General features: G+C 46.0%; 1 protein-coding gene across 1 annotated transcript in view; it reads left to right on the top strand.

Annotated features, from left to right (window-relative positions):
• The window catches only part of LOC125302844, a 35,253-nt gene extending 15,911 nt beyond the window's left edge, over positions 1 to 19,342 (top strand). Inside the window, 1 exon segment of the mRNA XM_048256199.1 lies at positions 19,320 to 19,342. Within this exon segment, the coding sequence (XP_048112156.1) occupies positions 19,320 to 19,342 (23 nt within the window).
• Positions 19,343 to 20,636: the final 1,294 nt, after the last annotated feature.

The raw sequence follows: 20,636 nt of genomic DNA, 5'->3' as shown, positions 1-20,636 counted from the left end.
ATTCTGTTCTGTGGCACAGTGTCCGCTTCTGATAGATGACACTTAGAGTAATAGAGCTGCCTTGATTGGGTTGTTGCATTGTCAGGCCTGTCATGGTCTGCAGCCTGGCCACGCGTCAGCTCGTGACAGCACGTTTTAGAGGCCGGTATGTGAAACCATCATGTTCCCCTCACGCTCCCCACCCTGGACATTTATCAAGTGGCTCCTCACCAACACAGCCTGGGATGGGGAGCTGTGAAAATAAATACATCACCATCATCTCTCTTCTGCTAGATTTTCTTTCATGGCTAGCTGTAAGCACACACAGACACACACTCTCTCTCTCACACACACACACACAAATGCACACACATACACACACACACATACACACACCACATTTATTTTGGTAGCATCTGGAAACAGGTATTGCAATTTTGTCCTTCCACTGTACAATTGTGCGCATTTCTGCATCATATAAAATAACTCAACAACTTAAATTGCACAAAAGGCTGTAAATAAATGCACACGTTTCAAATATTCTCATCGCTCGCCATTTAGATTGAAGCCATAATCCTTTGGCCATATCACTGTAAGAGAGCAGAGATCATGAAGCGGGAAGGAGAGAGTAAGCAGAAAAAGAAGAAAGAAGGATGAATGATGCAGGGATGAGGAAGGGGAACTAGCAGAAAAGTCATATCATAGAGGGAAAGACAAAGAGGAGAAAAGAAATAGAGTCAGTGTGCCTGGGGAGGAACAAGAGTGGATAAGAGAGAGGTCATATGTGTGTGTGTGTGATTGTATGAGTATGTGTGCTTAGATGTGTGTGTGTTTGTGTGTAAGATGTGTGTTTGTGTTTATGTAAGATGTGTTTTGTGTGTATGTCTCTTTGTAAGATGTGTTTTGTGTATGTGTGTATAACATACATGAATGTGTCTATGTAGGATGTGTTTTGTATGTGTGTCTATAACATACATGTATGTTTTGTTTGTGTGTGAGATGCATTTTGTGAGTTTGTGCATGTATGTGTGTGTGTGTGTACATATATAAAATGTGTTTTCTGTGTGTGTGTGTGCGCTGGTCGTGGGTCTTTCGCACCTCTCCTTTTTACCCAGGTGGATGGGGTGGAGGCGCTTGTGGCTTCAGTGGGGTGGGGGGACTGGGGCAAGGTGGCGTGGTGGTGGGGTGGGGGGACTGGGGCAAGGTGGCGTGGTGGTGGGGTGGTTGTCGCACGGCCCAGCGGCCCGCCACCCGGCGCCACTCACTCTGCCCCTGCTCCCCATTCATCAAGCCAGCACAGGCCACTGGCCAAGCACGTCTTCCTATCATTACCCCTCTCACAATGCGATCCATGCCGCTAACCCTGCCTTCATTCCCCAGGATTAATAATATCTCTTTCAACCTTCACACTGTGATAAATAGGCACAAGGAGAACAAAAGGAGGAAAAGAGAGAAACAGAAAGTGTGCGCAAGAGAGAGAGAGAGAGAGAAAGAGAGAGAGAGAGAGAGAAAGAGAGAGAGGGGGTACAAGAGGAGGAGGAAAAGTGAAAGAATTTCAGGAAGAATAGTTTTAGATGGAGACTAGTGTCTCTGGTCGTCTGAGCTCTCTTTGAATTAGATCAACTGGCATGGAGATGGGGATGCGACAGCAGGATTGTAATGTGGCGGTGCCTGGGGCAGGCAGGCAGGCATGGGTGAATGGGGAATAAGGAGCAGTCTAGTTATAATCACTTCACTCCACAGCTCACCAGGAGCTCCCTCCCACAGCAGTGTGTTAGCAGTTAGGAGTGATGCCCTCCTCAGAAAAACAAACAAACAAACAGACAAACAAAACACTGAATATCATAGTTATCTGTAATTTATATCCTCAATGAAACGTGGGTTCATTAGAATAACCAGTGTTAAACAATTTCATTGCCAAAACATTAAAGCACAACAGTCCTTTTAAACGTGTGGTTTAAAAACAGATTTTCAAACACAGCAGACACACTGACAGGGGTGATCACAGACCAAGTGTTTCTATCCCAAATGCACCTAATTAATCAGAGCAATCAGGGTTAAAATAATGACTATGAGGAGCATAAAAACGTAGATCACATGATATGCGCTTTAAAAATCTAATATGGTGAAATTAGTATATGCAAATTCAAGTTACCATGCGTAGATGAAGCATATATGAGTTTAGTGTTTAGGCTTAATTAAAAACTGTCCTGAGTATTTTAGTCCTACGTTTGGAGGGGGCAGAGTGATTTATTGGTGCGGCTGTTTTAATATTTTTATTCCCCTCTGTAGATGTTTATTCTTTTTCATCTTCGTCTCCTTGCAGGACACCTTACTCTCTTCTCTGTTGGGTGTAGCTGTTTTACGAAATTAAAATAATCTCAGCGCTGAAATGTTTAACTTAAAACTGGTCCAGTGATTTAATAAATAAAATAAATAACTAAACATTCAGAATGAATGGTGCTCTTGATATTTTATCATTTATCTTACACATAAGAAGTTAAGAGACGTTTGCTGTTAATTCAGCATCAAAAAGGGAGTGACATTTATTGCATCTTAGCCAGATCGAGGTAAACAATGTCATCAGAGGCCTGTTCGGTCAGCTTGGTCATCCCGGCGTCGTGTGAAGGTGCAGGTGTCTGATGAAGAAATTAAAAATAGATGGCAGGGCTTTCATCAGGGAGGAGGAGACGGAGCGTGTGGAGACAAAAGGACAGCAGCAGCAGTGCCTAGTGTTTGGTGAAAAAGAGACGTGTCTTTGGCCCACCTCTCTCTATCTCTCTCTCTCTCTCTCTCTCATCTCCTTGCCTTTTTCCACTCTCTCCTCACACTTGATTTAAGAGTTGCTCTCTTGGCTGTGACAGTGCGGTATTTCTATCACCCAGATTATAACTCAGTGTGATTATTCAACTCCAATAGCTCTGGCCCCCCAACTGCATTTAGCCCAAACGTAATATCCTTCATGCATACATTATCCATCTTCCTTATTATCCCAAATCATTTCAGAATTAAATTCCAGCCCTTCCAATATGGGTGCACAGAGTAGACTGCTTTATAGTGTAGTCAAAGGTTAACATACCAATCAAAGTAACCCCAGTGATGCAGCAAGACACTTTAATATTTGCAAAGCTGATAATTGTGAGAGGACAGAATATTTCTTTCCCTTTTGCCCTGATTAACCCATGGGCAAAACACACAGAGATGGCAGAAACAGGAGACTTGGTAAAGGATCTGGAAATGGTCAACATACACGGAGAAAAATGCATTAAGCAAATCTGCCATATTTTTCAAAATGCATAAAGCAGGTTTTTGTGCTGTCTTGTAAATATTGTGTGGATGTTGTACATTTTTACTTACTTAAGATTGAAATTTGATATCTTTTAGTTTTAAAGATTTCCTAAACAAAAGTAAAATGACAGCTTGAGAGGATAATTAAAAGTGATTAAATATTTTTTTTTCCTAAACATTTTAAGGTACACCCCTGTGATTTCGCCCCCTCTGACTACTTTTGAAAGCAATAGCTGAACTTTTCCCCACCATCCCTCCCCCTGTTTAAAATAATTACCATGGTTAGTCCGCCTGCATCTGGTTTTTCATCAGCCTCCTGTCCAAAGTCACGGGGTCCCATCAAAAGGCAAAGCGGAGGTGACGCCACGCCGGCTGCTTTAACTCAAAGCATTACTGCAGCTTAACACCACTTGCTTACATTCAAATTAAGATGCAACTGAAGCTGGAGAGGAATCGACATGGCAAATTGTCGGGGCCACATGCATGCTGGGAGTTGTTATGCATCAATCTATCAGGGCCTCTCGTCTGTATTCAGATTCGCAGCGGCCACGCCGGAACTCCTGGGAGGAACCTGCAGGACCTGTGACCTTTCCAATGTAACACGGACACTTGAACTCGCGATAAATCCATCTCCACTGACTCTTCCTGATGTGTAATTCTGAGGCTGTCAGCTGCACTTGAAGTCGCTCAAAGGCCACTGTAATGTATGTAGATTAACTTTCGCGGGGCGGACCAGGTGGAGCTGAGAGGATGGAGGAGATTTCGGTGCTGTCGAGACTGGAAACTGAGCAGTGCAGTCCTATGCTAAAACAGTGCCCAGCAGAATTCAATCACTCTGTTATGATAAGAAATATGGCAAGAGGCCAGTTTTCAGGGCTCATCGTATAATTGAGATGGAGAATGATCAAGGGCTGTGTACTGTGTGTTTTTTTGCTCATTTCCTGAAACAAGACACAATGATCTCTGCTCTGTGTGCCCGGCTGAACAGAACCACAGCGGATCTGGACTGGTTCTGGACTGGTTCTGGCCAGCCAGGCGGATCAGATGAGACTGAGACACACACACACACACACACACACACACACACACACACACACACACACACACACACAGGCACACTGGAGTGTTTGACGCAGGCGGCTGGATCCTGCTCCCTCATGCGTCTAAACACGACTCTGCTTAATTACTCACACCATTAGTTTACCGCGCTTATATGTTTGTTGGCTATTAGCTGGGGAGGCCGAGCTCAAGTCCATCCAGAGGGGTTCTTAATTACACCAATCAGAAAACACTTGGACCCCCCCACACACACACACACCACCACCCCCTTCCTCCACCCCAGCCCACCACTTCCATGAGAGTGTGTGTGTGCAGAGAACACTGGCAGATGATAATAGCCTGCCAGGGCGTCGGCGCGCAGTGCAGAACAGTAATGTATTTACAGTGTCGTAAAAGACATCCAGGGTCCGACGCTCAGCTTGGCTTTATGTGTGATGGAGCTTACAAAGCGTTGACACGGAGTAATGATCCAGCCGATGTGTTTTGTGGTCTGAAATGTGCCGTTCTGATAACCCACGAGAGACCTTGGAAGGTTTCCTGGAGGTGTATCATTGCAGTGGTGAGTGAGTGAGTGAGTGAGTGATAATTCTGGTTTGCATTTTCAGGCTGCTCGTCCCATCCTATCTTTGTAATTGTCGTGCGCTGCCGCATTGTAAGTCAGTGGTGATCCCTCCGTGACACCTCTCAAATAACCCCCAGCGTCGCCACAGTCCCTCAGCGTCAGAGAGACGGCTAAACCACTGGGCCAAAAAACCAGCAATGATCAAAAGTGTGTGAAAGGGGCTATTAAAAGGGACCATAGAGGAGACAGACAGTGAGAGAGAGAGAGAGTGAGTGAGAGAGAGAGAGAGCGTGAGAGAGAGTGAGAGAGAGAGAGAGAGAGTGAGTGAGAGAGAGAGTGAGTGAGAGAGAGAGAGAGAGAGAGAGAGAGAGAGAGAGAGAGGCGTCTCCAGCAGAGAGCTGTGTGGTCTGCAGAGTGCTCACCCCTTGCTGTGACCTGCCTGTACCTGTTTGATGTTATCTGCCGTTGAGGAGCTGTGGAGGAGTCTTTTTGCTCGTTAAGTGGATTGTCCGGCTTCTCTTAGCGTTGATCAGCAGAATGCTAATAGGCCTCTTGGCTGAATTGAATTTCCCCCAGGAAGCCGGACGAGACTCGGAACAGGGCCACTCCAGAGTGCTGTGAGCTCGCTTTCACCACACACTGCAGGGGGACTTGTGGGGACATCATGGATGTGCACACACACACACACACACAGACAGACACGCGCACACACACACACACACACACACAGGCCTATACACACAGACACACACACACAGGCACACACACACAAACTACACAATGTAGGGGCTGGGGACATCATGCACACTACACACTGAGAAACACATACACTGAGGGAGTAAGTGAGTGAACCTCTAACCACTTACATTTGTAAAAGAAGTCAAAACACACACATTTATCATCCATCTGCAAATCTGCCACCAGACAATTTTCTCAGCAAACGGTGATTAGTGTCTACTAAAGGGAATATGTATTCAAGAGCTAGGAATTTGTATGGCAGCAGGAATTCCCAGTGTTCAAATAGACAGCACATACCTGAGCTCTGAGACCAGATCAGTGGCAGTGTGGAAAGAATCAGGATGCTATGGACAGCCATGCCGTCCTTCTGGCCATCTCGGTCAGCTATCAGACATCACCCTGGAAACGCAGTGGCGCTGTGACTCTGTGTGGGCGCGCTGACGTGCCGGACAGGTGCAAAATCACCTGTCTGACAAGGCCAACGGAGCCGCATCCAGCGGGCAATCAGAACTCAACTCTAACTGGCTGCTTCCACCTGTGGCCTGTCCTTATTTGGACCCCGGCCCTGCACCCACCCACACCACAAACCAACCCCCCACCCCCCACCTCGTCCGTCCGTCACCACTGCCCTCTCCGCTCACTCACTTACTCGCTATCTGTCCGCCACACAATAGGGAGACTGTCTCATTATGGCAGCATGGCGCTGGGCGTGGAGGCAGCAGAGAACAGGACTGAACACAAGGGCTGTGTGTCAATGGGCCGGTTTCCACTCAGCCCGCTACGCAGAAGGAGACGATTCATTTCGATGCAAATAGGATGGAGCCATTAACATTTAGGGGGACAAAGACCGAGAGAGAGAGAGAGAGAGAGAGAGGGAGAGAGAGAGAGGGAGAGAGAGGGGAGTGTGTATAGAGATGTCTTTTCTTCTAAATGCCCAGAAAAAAATCCACCTCCATATTGCAGTCTGCACAGGTTACAGTACTTCTGTAGTATCATTGCTTTCTTCCTGCTCTCAAGTGATACTGTAAAACATGGTCATCCACCAACACTTGTAACCCTGTAACAATATGAATGTGCAGGTTGGGACCAGAGACAGGAAGAGCCTGGCACTGCATCACACTGATAAGCTATGAAGCGTTCACCTGCTGAAGTCCCTGTCTGGTCCCAGTGCAGTAGTCCAGCCAAATCTTAATTCTAATGAGCTCTTCGCCCCTCCAGCCTCCCAAACAGCCATTAAAGAGAGTTACACGACACAAATTAAATTTAGGAAAAATGGGATGAACTCTCAGCAACACAGGGCTTCCTGGAATGAATTGTATTAAATGAGCTTTTCTTTCACTTATTAGCATAATTGATACCCTCTAAAATGAGTCCCGTGCATTTTAAATGACCATTATGGATGTGTGTAATTAATTAAGAGCAGTACGAGTGTGTTGAAGATTAAGAGGCAGTCTAAACATGTTCAGCAGCGTTCGGGCCAAAGTGGCAGCATGTAAACATGTAACTCTCTTCTGGTCTAATAGCATCCTCTGAGATTTGCATATTGCATTTGAGTCTCCCTTGGAGTGGTTAAGCTTATTGTGGTAATGAACCTGATATGGCTTTGACACATGAACTGGATGGCACAAGGCCTAAAATCTCACAATCTCATTCTCGTTACCTTGTTTTTTTTGTCCAGGTTTTTAATTAAAGTGCTGGAAATTGTGCGTATTTCCTCCACATAATCAAGATGTTGTTATGGCATACTGGCTGGATGCATAGCTCTGATATTTTTGGTTAAATCAACAGCTATATAATACGATTCACATTTTCGAACAAAAAAAATCACAAACCTGATTATGGTTCGATTTGTTGTTCTGTTCTCTGGTAATAGCCACAACCATGAGCTCTTCCTCCATGCTGTGGTGTGTGTGTGTGTGTGTGTGTGTGTGTGTGTGTGTGTGTGTATGTGTGTGTGCGTGTGTGTGGTGGTGGTGGTGGTGGTGGGAGGTGGGGGGGTGATATATTAGTGCCTGTGGAGGGAGATAGTGTTGCTCTTTGTCCAGCCCTGAACCCAGATAAACTGGCCATTTAGGACATTATTGTCTGTAATTAGCCACCTGGTCACCCCTTTTACACAGGATCTATTGCACGTATTTCTACTGCTTTCTCGTAGCTTGCTGTCGTCTAAATCAAGATATCATGATAATTTATGATTTTAATCTCAGAGATGTGGACACACTTAAGGTCTAGCGGAGTTCACTGGCACGTTTGTGACGTTAGTGCAATATTTTCATCTTAAGCCCTTTATCCTGAGGGGAGTGCCATTTTTCTTATCTTCTCCACAGGTGTCTGGGCCAGGACATGAGCTCAAATCAACAATTATACCCAAACATTTCAGATAGCGCCCTAGCAACAGCATAGCAACCACCTTAAGCACCCACATGCTAAAACAGCACTGTCCCTGCCTTATGAAATTAGCTGAAGCAAAGTGGGACCGATTTACAGTGCAAATTAGTAGTAATGTTGGTGTGGTGGTTATGTGTGCATTGAGGGGTTCAGATTCTGCTCCTTTTGTGTTGAATGTGACACACACCCACCCACACAGTCTCTCTCTCTCTCTCTCTCTCTCTCTCTCTCTCTTTCTTTCTCTCTCTCTCTCTCTCACTCTCATTTTCCCTCTTTCTCTCTCTCTCTCTCTTTCTCTCTCACTCTCTCTTTCTCTCTCATTTTCCCTCTTTCTCTTCTCTCTCTCTCTTTCTCTCTCACTCTCTCTTTCTCTCTCTCTCTCTCACTCTCTCTCACTCTCTCATTTTCCCTCTTTCTCTTCTCTCCTCCACCGTGGAAATGGAAGTGTGTTGTAGTTAATTGGGTGACCCCTGGGGCCAAGCCAGTGATTCTCCCTTGTGGACATTAATATTGCATGAACTCTTCAAAGCTGAGTGTCACCCTGTCACCCCGTGCCACCCTCCCATGACGCGCGCTGGCCCTGCCCATGTTCACTGACAGACAGTCAGACAGACAACACCCACATACTGTATGTACACATGCGCGCACACACACACACACACACACACACACACACGCAAACACACACATATGCATGCATGCTTGATGTGTACACACTCATAGCCATGCACAGTTGAACAAAGACACAAATATGCACACATACAAACAAAACAAATTCATGCTTCTTTTTCATGCAGACAGAAGCAAGCTCGTGCCAGCAAATTTACGTCCTGTTTTGCACAGTACATTCATATACCCACTTAATGCATGTCTGAGTGGCCTGACAAAACCCTTGTGTAAAGCCAAAAGACAAGCAAACTGTCTGAGAACACTCTATTTTCTGTACCATAAAAAATATTTTTATTTGTCTATTCGGTCACGGTCGTTTTGTTGGTCTCTGAAAGCTCAAGACTCCCCTCCTCAAGACTCCCCTCCTCATAAATTCTTTTTTTCCCATCGCTCTTCTGTGAGTGTTTCATGGCAGATCATCTTAGATTTATCTCCAAATATACTGCTTTGAAATGTACTGTCCACTCAGACGGCAAGTTGTTTTCCTGGGCTTTACTCTCTGTTAAGAAGAGTTATGTACACTCCCCTGTTTATACCCCTTTACTGGCGGAGACAAAGCCTTTCCCCTTGTACTTCAGAGGCGGCTCTCCAAATCCACTTATCAATCTCAGCCCTAGGTCCCAGAGCTGCAGCAGTAGGGTGGGCCGCAACGTGCCGTGCTGGAGCTAAGCTGGGTCCTCACAGTCTGTGAGCTGAGGAATCCATACTATATGTGTACATGCTAGCCCAGTGACGGCCAGGGATGCATAAGGTTCTCTCAGTGTTAGCATGCTAGCCCAGTGATGGAGATGCATAATATATGTTAGCATGCTAGCCCAGTTATAACCAGGAGTGTGTAGTATGAGGTGATGTACTGAGGATGACTTGAGTTTTGGACTGACTGACTGGCTGCGCACACGTGGGTGCTTGCAAGTAAGTGCACAAATACACACACTTACTGTGTGTAAACTTACTGAACTCATACACACACTCTTGCATCCAGACACACACACACACACACACACACACACACACACACACACACACACACACACACACAAAGAGACATGACAGGGTGTTGCGTTCCCCATGTTGTGACCTTTGGTATTTAGCAGGGAAAGGGCAGAGCCCACACATTAGGGCGTGCTGCCGGCGGGGTGTGTCGTCGTGGCCTGGAGCATGGCATATTTCGGCTAACGGCAGGCGACAGATACAGGTGTCACTTTTCAGGGTGTATTCTCTTGTGTCCAGAGGGGATGCTGGTCCATCCCTGCATTTCACAACCCCCCACCTCCCCACTGGCTCTATCATTCTCCATCTCTCTCTCTCTCTCCATCCTCCTTTCTTTCTCTGTTTCTCTCTCATACATGCACTTTCGGTCTTTCTAAATCTCTTTCTTTTTTTTGGTTCCTGCTTGTCCTCATCATTTCCCTCCCTCTCTCCCTCTCTCTCTCTCTCTCCCTCTCTCTCTCTCTCTCTCTCTCTCTCCCTCTCTCTCTCTCTCTCTCTCTCCCTCTCTCTCTCTTTTCCTTCTTGCCCTTTTTCTCCCATCTCTCTTCTCCCTCACTCCCTCACTCCCTCCCTCCCTGTCTCCGTCTCACTACATCTCGCTGGGTCTCTGGCTGGCTGGCTGACTGGGGGGCTCTCTGTGTGTGTGTGTGTGTGTGTGTGTGTGTGTTTGTGTGCGGATGGCAGGACCAATGCTAATCACAGCTGACACATCATTGAGGGGAGCGGGCTGTTTGCTGTCAGCAGTGTTTTTGGTTCATAATTATTTCACGAGTGTCACGTCAGTGTCAGGCTCTGGGCGAGTGGGCAAGCGGGGAGAAAGGCGGGTGGGGAGGGTTGGGGGGATCTTGTCTGCGGAGCCTGGAGACAGTGTGTGTGTGTGTGTGTGTGTGTGTGTGTGTATGGGGGGGGGGGGGGGGGTGGGCAGGGTTGGCAGGGATGTCACTAGACCTCACTGTTCGCCACTTTCTGCCCAGCACTTCCGCTGCCATGCGTCTGCATGCCATGACAATGAGAGAGGGAAAGATTGAAAGAGAGAGAGAGAGAGAGAGGAGAGGAGGGAACGAGAGCGAGAGGATGGGTGAGAAAGGAGAGATGATTAGAGCACTAGGACACTCACTCAAGCACACTCCCCCCAGTCCCTCACTCACTCATTTACTTACTCATTTACTTGTGCACTCACTTTTTCCAATCAGCTGTTCAGTCACTCACCATTCTGGTTTTCTTACACTCATCCAACACTTCACCGTCGTTCTCTCATTTCCTCTGTTCACCACAGTTACCACTGTCCATGTTAAAGTCATTCATTTAGTCTGTCAGTCATTCACATACTCTTAATGACAGGGATGAACAAAAAAGTCAACAGTCTATTTCAGCAGTCTAATTGAACAATGTTAAAACTAAGTCTTGGGTCTTGGTACAGATTGTTGTCTCTTAAGGTATTTATATCTCTCTGTGGTATAAAGGGATATATGCACTAACGTATATACTTCTCTGTGAGGTATATAGCCTTAAGGCATATAGCCTGAAAGTATATAGATATATAACCTTTCTTCATCAGTCTCAAACTTGACTTTCGTCTGAACAAGAAAGCTCCTGAATACTTGGCAGACGCCATGTCTTTGCAAACAGCCAGAGGTGCAATGTGCGTGGGTGTGTGGCGGGTGAGGGGGGCTGAGCAAAATACCAATATCCTCACAACCTTCAGCAATCTATGGCATGTTCACCTACTGAGATATATCTAATGATTTCACTATTTGTACAGCTTTGCTCGAGCTGCCAGAACATAAAGACTGGAGAGAGAAAATCAATCCCTTTGACCAGACAATGTGTCTGAGTGAGAACTGCATCTAAACACCCACAGCGCCCGACTGTGAGCAGAGACATGATACTTAGTTCAATGGAGATTGTCAAAACCTCCATGTATTTTGCATCACTCAGCTCTTAGACAGAGAGAGAAAGAGACATAGAGAGATAGAGAGAGAGAGAGAGAGAGGGAGAGAGAGAGAGAGAGAAAACTCTTTTGTCTTACTGCTCAGAGATACTGAGGACAGCAGTGTGACGAGCTCAAATGTATTTTCATTTGTTTTCTCTCAGTCTTTCTTTTCTTTTGAAGACAACAAAGTCCATTACCTAACCGGGCTAATGCATGAGTGCTGTTCCACGTCCCCGTCAGTGCTGGGGACAGAGCCACTGAAACACCCGGCCAGCACAGACGCCGTGACAGAATGCGTAAATAGCATGCTTTGTAAGAACGAGGGAGAGAGACAGAGGGAGAGGGAACGAGGGAGAGAGACAGAGAGAGAGAGAGAGAGGGAAGGACAGAGAAAAGAGAGAGAGAGGGACAGAGAAAAATGGAGATGGGGAGGACAAAGCAAGCAGCAAGACCTGAATACAGTGGAATTGAAAAACAACAAAGGAAAGGGAACTGGATTTGGTCTGTTTTTTTCTCTCCCCTCTCTTGTTCGCTTTCTCTCTCTCTCTTTCTCTCTGGTGTCAGAGGCGTCAGTGGCTGAGGGGAGGAGGGAAGCAATCAATGATTTAAACAATAATGCCTCTCTCTGTATTCCCTGTCACACTCTCGCCTGCTTGCCGCTTCGAGGACTGTCACACACTGTCTCCGCGGCGACAGCTTATCTCGCGCATGCTGCTACTCCATCTTGTAGCTGTCCACGGGTGCCCTCTCTCTCGGTCTCCCTCTCTCTTGCTCTCTCTCTCCCCCTCTTTCTTTCTTTGTGCTCTGTCCTCACACTCTTCGCCTCTACTCTTTCGCTTTCCTCCCCTGTCTCTCCATTTCTCTCTCTCTCTCTCTCTCTTCTCTCTCTTGCAGCAGACTCTGTTACCCTCATGATGCCTTCACTCTAAGTTAATACACTGTGTCCCACTCTAAACTCAGTTCCTCTATCACCACCATCTTTCAGGAAGAGGCCCAGGAAAACACACACACACACACACACAAAAACAAAAACACGGACTGCCAATCCTGGCAGGCACACACATTTTGAATGGATTGTTTTTCAAACTTAAATGCAGGAAGTCCTCGGCTGGATGCTCCTCGCGTTCCCCTTGTGACGCCGGGACTCTGAACTGATGAGTGGAGGCAGACAGTAAAGGACTGCGTGCAAAGATAACTCACCCTTTTTCTAACTCACTCGCTCTCTCTCTCTCTCTCTCTCTCTCTCTCTCTGTCTTTCTCTCTCCCCCATCTCTCTCTCTATGAACCTCAGCTCGGCCCTCTCACCCATTTCCTCCTACCATTTCACAGCCCGTGGCTCTTGCTTAAAGGTATCAGGTTATATTAGGCCAACGGGACAAACAAATTAGATCTGTCACGTCTGGTTTGCATGAAGTCGACAGGAATTCAATACGGGCGGCCATGTTTGTTTGGAAGGGAGTTCTAATCACACTTCAGCGATGGCGCTTCACTTGCAGTGAGGGTGTGTGTGTGTGTGTGGGGGGGCATTATGTGCGACAGACAGCTCCTACCTTGACCACAGTCTCTGATGTAGCTCAAAGGTCATGTTAGTCCCTTCTTCTCAGTACCCTAAGCACTGGAGAGAGAGGAGAGAGGGAGAGTGAGAGTGAGAGAGAGAGAGAGATGAAGGAAGCCCCTCAGAATCAATGTTTCAATCCAGGCAGGCTGGTTGGGATGTGGGCTCGTGCGTCCCAGAGGAGCGGTAATCTCAGAGTCATCAGTCAGTGGCAGGCTTCCCAGGGGTCAGAGGTCACAGGCTGCAGTGTGTTTGTGTGTGTGTGTGTGTGTGTTCCCCAACGTGCAGGTCTTCAGGCGTGTCATCGCAACATCACAGGTTGATGGCACTAAGAGTGTGTGTGTGTGTGTGTGTGTTTGTGTGTGTGTGTGTGTGTGTGTGTGTGTGCACATAAATGTAAGAGTTGTGTGTGTGTGTGTGTGTGTGTGTGTGTGTGTGTGTGTGTGTGTGTGTGTGTGTGTGTGTGTGTGTGTGTGTGTGTGTGTGTGCGCGCATAGGTGTGCGTATGATTGAGACCCAGCCAAGGGAGGAGTTGCTGTGTAGATGTCATTTTGAGGGAAAACACTGGTCTGAGAGGGTAAAGGAGTTGTGATGTGGCCCAGGAGGAAGACACATTAGGCCTGACACAGTCTGTCTGTCTGTGTGTCTGTCTATTCACACATGGCTCATTGTGTCTTTACATTTGACCATTTCCCTATACTGTGCACTCTAAATCACTTTAGTAACGGTAATGATCTGACATGAGCCCAAATGGGATTCTGAGAACACTACTGTTGCATTGCTGCAGTAAAGGCTTGCCTTGTCTTAAATGTGTTATGCCCATGTAAAAGCTGTAGAATGGCAGTTACCAAAGCGTGTTGTATCGTTTTTATCGAATATGTTTCTTTTAAAATAACGGAAAATGTATGGCTTCCTTTACCTTAAGATGCACACACCTGCATGTCCAGGCCTTGGATTATTATGGGATGTAGTCACCATCTCAAGTGAGATGTAGCATTTGGCCCATGGTCATCACAGCCAGTGTGGCCTGAGCTGACAAGGCTTAATGCCTCTGCGCTGACAGGTGCAGCAGAGGATGTGATCTCCGCTCATCGAAACATAAACGAGGAGTTCAAAACAGCAACTCTCCCCCAGGCTATGGCCTTTCTATGTGTGAAGGTTCAAAGGTCACAGGGTCACCAGCCTGAGGGATCATTTCATTTCAATAGAGGAAGAGTGACAGGAGTGATAATCTCACTGTTTCAGTCAATGCACTGCTACTGGCTATGAATGTTTGGCTTGTCAATAAGCGCATGATAAGATTAATATGCATTTATAGTTTAGACTGAATGTGAATTGCTCATCTGAATTCGTTTTGGGCTACTTGGGGGTTCACTTAAGAACTTGTTTGAATGAAAGATGGACTTAAGTGCAGTTAAAGCGAAATTAGAATGGGTGATCGAACAGAGGGAAAGGCTGATCAATAGTTAATATGTCGTTTTATGTCACAGTAAGGGACATGAATGGTGTCGGTGTAATGCCAGTGAGTAATGTGTGTCAATGTTAATGAAGTGGAATGGGCAGTTAACTCTGGGCTGGGTGGGGACACCACCATCACCGGGGCTCTCTCAGGCCTCCCCACCCCCTCACTGCTCCCAGGTCAGCTGGTGTTTACACGTTTGACTCTGCTGCTGGCCTTTTTAAAAATACATGAACAATAAATATGAGCACCCTCCTCATCTCTCTCTCTCTCTCTCTCTCTCTCTTACACACACACACACACACACACACACACACACACATGCATAGTGTAACCTCACATAACTGCCCAGGTAGTGGCCAGGCCTCGCCCGTGTTTAGAGTCGACCATTAACCGGATAAGGAATAAAGGAAATGAAAATGGCACGCCGAGGCCCCATGCTCTTCCAGGGTGACTAATATCCAGTGTGTCAACATCACGGCTCCCTCTCCATCAGCCTCCCTATCAGACGCTCCTTCTCCCCCCAGGCCAGGGCTCCAGGCACAGGCCCCGTAACTGGCCCCTGGTGCACTCCACTGTAATAGGGCCAATTGAACTGCAGGACCCTGGGCCACGCTGTCGCCTGTGGATGGCCTGAGCTCTTTGTTTGCACAACCAGTGGTGCTGCTTCCCCTCAGATAACTAGCAGTCATAGTCAACAATATAGGGGAGGGGGCATCTTGGGACAGCATTTTGCTTTAGTGGTTTTGTAATGTTAACTGTGGTGAGTGTTTAGTAATAATAATTTGCTTTCTGGTGCTCAGTCTGATGGTTTAGATTTGAAGGTTGAATGCGACGTGCAATGGTATTCCCTTTATCAGTGATTTCTGACCTGGTAGTATTAGTCAGAGTTCACTGGACTTGAACTTTATTTGAAATGTGTGTGGGGCTGCATCAAGAGTGTTTTCAATTTATTAAAAGTCTCATTTTTGCATCTGGGAGACTGTTCAATGTGACATTACACATAAGTGCCCAAAATGAGATACAATTGCATCATTAAACAAACGAGCTTGCTGGATTTCAACAAAAACAGAGGAGCAAGGACAAACCTTTAGTCAGGACATCCATCAATCTTGCCAGATCAATTTCCCAAAGGTCTGCGGATCAGGGATAAAGGGAAACCGGGGTTAATCTTTAGAAATCATGTCGTGATTAATACTAATTTTTCAGATATCTAATGTCTGTGGAAGAATAACTAAAGCACTAATCAAATCTGATAGCAAGTTCTGCTGTCCATTTAAATGAAACTATTTAAACGCTATTTCATCTCAATATCTTTGTTTTACATTTATTAAAACAACTCCAGAAGTGTATGGTACTATAATTCTACACATCTAAACCAGGTAGAAATGTTTAAAAATGTTTTAAATGCATTTTCTTTCTTTTCCAACATTAGACTGACCATGCAATTGTGCTCTACATTTTATTCAGGACATCTCTAACAACCAATTATTGTTAATTTGTTCCTCTTAAAATAAGACAGGAATAAAGAAAAAAGTGAGACAATTTGTCTGCAGGACTAACACAATGTGAGAATATTCATGTCTTTGACTTTCCACACTTAGAAGATAATTATTGTTATTATCATCACGGTTGAGATCACTCCACAAGGACATGTCAAGATGGTTAGAATCCACACACTTTTCTCCGACGCCACCCAGAACAGAGTGAACCAGAAAATCTCTTGTGCTCACCTTCAAAATGCTAATCAATTATGTCCTCGCGTTCTTCTCCCCTAGTTAGGCATTTCCTTCCATGCCATCCTTCACACACATCATATCATTTTCATGTCTTAGCACAGCCAAGGCAACAACATTATTATTAATGCAGCCACAATAGATACATATCACCTGTGTCTGTGGACATGAATTACATCCACCGGCTGACAAAACAAAGAATACAAAAAAATGTCTTGAAAGAAAAAAAGATATGATTAGTGAGTGTGTGGGGGTGTGGTGGTGAGGAGGTGGTGCTATAGATAACCAGCCCATAGCTCCGCTGGTGGAAAATCACGAGGCGTAAAAAAAGGCGACGACACTCTGAATCATCCTCACCATGCCACGGATGGAGCCTGAAATGAGGCCACTTAAATGAGGAATAAGATTCAAGCTACAATGCAAAGAAGAAGACCTTAGGTACCAATATATACTACAACGAAGAACAAGAGGAGAGAAATTAGCAGAAGCTTAAGCACTAGTTAAAATGTGGTTGAAGGAGGGAAGAAGGAGAGAACATGCTGAGTGCATACACACAAACAAACAAACACACGTGCAAGCACACACACACACACACACACACACACACACACACACACACACACACACACACACACACACACACACACACACACAAACTGCATGACCTGACTGGGGTTGTGTCAGGCAGGGAATGATCAGGAATATCAGAAATGTGCCACCAGCCAGGAGACCATTTGCAGCTCTCTGTCTGTTTCCCAGACAAGATGGCTTAACGCCGGCCTTGGAGCTGTGGAACTCTGATGCCTTAACGCCGGCCTTGGAGTTGTGGAACTCTGATGCCTTAACGCCGGCCTTGGAGCTGTGGAACTCTGATGGCTCACAGCTCCTCTTGAAATCACACCGTCATGGCGTGCTTGAGACCCTAAAACCCTAAAAAAACAAACACTGAGGCTGCCCGGGAACAGCAAGTTCTGATGTCAGTGTCCTTCTCAGAGTGCTCACAGTGTCTCCTGCAGAAGTGTCAAAGAACGGGCAGGGGGACTTACAAGCGCACTTGCATCCCTGCACACACACAAAAAGAACCCTCTTAAAATGGCAGCTGATAATCCAAATACAAAGTGACGTTCCAGAATGAGGGTGTCTCGTCAGATAAAGCCATCGCTTGGATGTTTTGCTCTAAACACATTTCAGTGCGGGAGGCTTGGCCACAGGCCATGGAGGAGGAGGAGCCACCCGTGTCTTTTTACACTGTTTCTTTTTTTAGCAGGGCAGAGAAAAAAAATCATCTTTTTTTACCTAAAGTCACCTCTGCTTAAAGATCCGGTTAAGTTCATTGTTGATACACAAGGACTCATGTGACATGTTTTCTCTCCCTTTCTCTCTCTCTTTCTCTCTGCCTTGGCTGAAATAAGAACATTCCGTGTGACTGTGGGTGGAGGAGCAGAAGTGAACTTAATTCCTTGCACAAACAGTGTTGATTTTGATTTACACCACAGGCTGTTCCTTTAATAATTTATGGCCAGATGAATTTATGGCCCTGTCTGGGCAAGCTGCTAAATCTGAATGGCCAAATAATGAGATTTTAGCGCTGCGCTGCTAAATTACCCTCTGATTTGTCTCTGCTTGTTTGTCAGTTGCCTTGTGCTCCAGGTCATGGGTGGCATTTGCCTGCATGTCCCCTGATTGCTGACTAGCGCACAGATGGATGAGTGTTGATGCCTGGCACCAGGGCTGAGGCGGGGACGAGGGAGCGCATCCGCAGCCACACAGGAGCACTGCTGGAGGAGGGAATCAGAGAATTAATCACAACCAAAATACGGACACAACCACGACATTCATCTATTTTTTAAATAAGGATAAAGTACTGATACATGTTTGTATACTGGAGATTTGTATATAGATTTGTGCTATAGATTTGTATATAAATATAATGTGATAAAATGAGTGTGTTGAAAACAAATATTATTACAATTTTGTATCATATAATGTTATCTGTAACATCCATGCATATCCATATCTGTGAACTGCCTGAAATAAGAAAGAGGAAGAGAGGAGCCTTGAGTAGACATTTCATGGATTATAGTGGGAAAAATGACAAACAAGCATGATAAATTGCATTAAGTAGTATAGATACCCTATTGACATCATATCTGTGTGATTTATTGCGAAGCTGCCTGTGAGGAAATGACTGATAATGTTTGCTTGACAGCCGGTGGGAGCGGCTGACGTCAGTGTGCCACACCGAGAGCAGAGCTAATATCCACTATCTTAACAATACTCCCTCTATCATTTGCCAACTAATGGTCCGGCAAATGGGATAACAAGGCCCTCTAGATTTGTGGGCCGTCTTTGAAATTAACACATTTACGAGCCCTGTCTAAATTAAACAAATCATTGATTTTATGTAGGAGACATTTTCACGGCGTATTCTGAGGCCAGCTCTCTTTAAGACTGACTCGACTGCTGTCGGGCTCGGCCGTCACGGATCTCTCCTTACCCTTCCCATCCAAACCTGCCGGCAAACAGAGAGGAGGCGCCGTGCCGCGCCGAGGAAACAAAGGCAGCTCTGCAAAGCAGCTGCAACACAGCGTCACGTTCTCCTGCCACTGGATGACACACGGCAGGCACGGCCTTTAGTTAAATATAAAAGTGTGTGTGTGTCTGTCTGTGTGTGTGTGTGTGTGTGTGTGTGTGTGTGTGTGTGTGTGTGTGTGGTGTTTGACAGAACTCGGAAGAGTCAGCCGGGGAGCCATTTTTAGAGAGACGCTTCCCCTCCTCTCTCTGGAGCCTTTGATCAGGCTGCACTGTCTCACTGTGCCTTAGTGTGTGTGGCGCTCCTCTCATTCTCTCCATCTCTCCCTCTTTCCCCCTCTCTTTCCCCCCTCATCTCTCTCTCTCTCTCTCTCTCTCTCTCTCTCTCTCTTTCTGTCTGTCTCTCTGTCTCTTGTCTCTGTGTGTTCCAGGGCCCTCTCTCCCCCAGCAGTGAGGATGAGGCATACCCTGAGTGACTGGCTGTGAGCGATGGGTGTCTGTACAATCCAGATTAAGATAAGAAGGGGAGCCCTTCATGTTGTTTCAGTGGAGGAAGGCGATACGGTGGGGCTGCCGCCATGGGCTCCCATGCTGGGCCCAGACCCCTTTCATGCCACCACTCCATGTGCCTCCAAAGTAGACTGTTACGGCAGGCAGGTGGCTGAGGGAGGGTGGTAGGGATGGGGGTGAGCTGGGGGAACAGTAGAGCAAATGAGAGAGTCAGCAGGGTAGCGAGACTCCAGCCACTGAGACACTCATTAAATCCTCCTCTCTCTCTCTCTCTCTCTCTCTCTCTCTCTCTCTCTCTTTCTCCGCCCCGCTGCACTGTCTGACAGTGCTGCCATCACCCCGGCCCCTCGCCCACGCCAATCTCCTCACTCTCTCTGTGTCTCTGGCTTATGACTTTTTATTGTTCTCTCATATGTGTGTGTGTGTGTGTGTGTGTGTGTGTGTGTGTGTGTGTGTGTGTGTGTGTGTGTGTGTGTGTGTGTGTGTGTATTTGCAGTGTGTGATGACAAAAGTTCACAAACTCATTATACCATCATCTGTGTTTTGCTTGGGATGATGATGATGTTGATGATGAATTTACTTTTGATTGATTGTTCCCTGGTGTTTGTATTGTTAAAATGTTATGGCTGGATGGTTTTGTTGATTTATATGCTGTATTAATCTCTCTCTCTCTCTCTCTGTGTGAGTGTGTGTGTGTGTGTGTGTGTGTGTGTGTGTGTGTGTGTGTGTTTGAGAAAATAAAATCAGATGTACTGGTGTGGTCTGTCACTAATGTTTCATTTCAAGGGGCAGAGCTGAACAGGCACCATTTCATTTAGCCGCTCTTAACATTGCCATGTCTTAGGCTAAGTGACAGCGATGAATAGCCATCTCAAATACACCCCTGACAGAGGATAATGAGGAGCTATGGACACACATAATTTTCCCCATACAAGGCCTTTGTGTAAGGCATTGCTCTCAAAGTCTTCTGTTACAATGTTTGACTGCAGCCCAGTTTTGTAAAGATGATAATTAAGACCAGTGAGATGTCTAGAAATGATGTCTGTGTTATTAAATCAGTCCAAGTGTCCCATCCAGTGGGTCTCTCGATTTATAGACTGTATAGGACATGTCAAAATCAAAAATGTGATTAAAAAAAATTAGGATTTCAGGCAAATCACTTTTAAATATGTGTATCTCTTTTCAAAGGATATTTCAACAAAAAATCATGAAAACATACAGCATGTTTCTTTAATAGA

Source organism: Alosa alosa, chromosome 1 (assembly GCF_017589495.1).
Source record: "Alosa alosa isolate M-15738 ecotype Scorff River chromosome 1, AALO_Geno_1.1, whole genome shotgun sequence".
Lineage (NCBI taxonomy): Eukaryota > Metazoa > Chordata > Actinopteri > Clupeiformes > Clupeidae > Alosa > Alosa alosa.
This window is presented reverse-complemented; position numbering and strand designations above follow the sequence as displayed.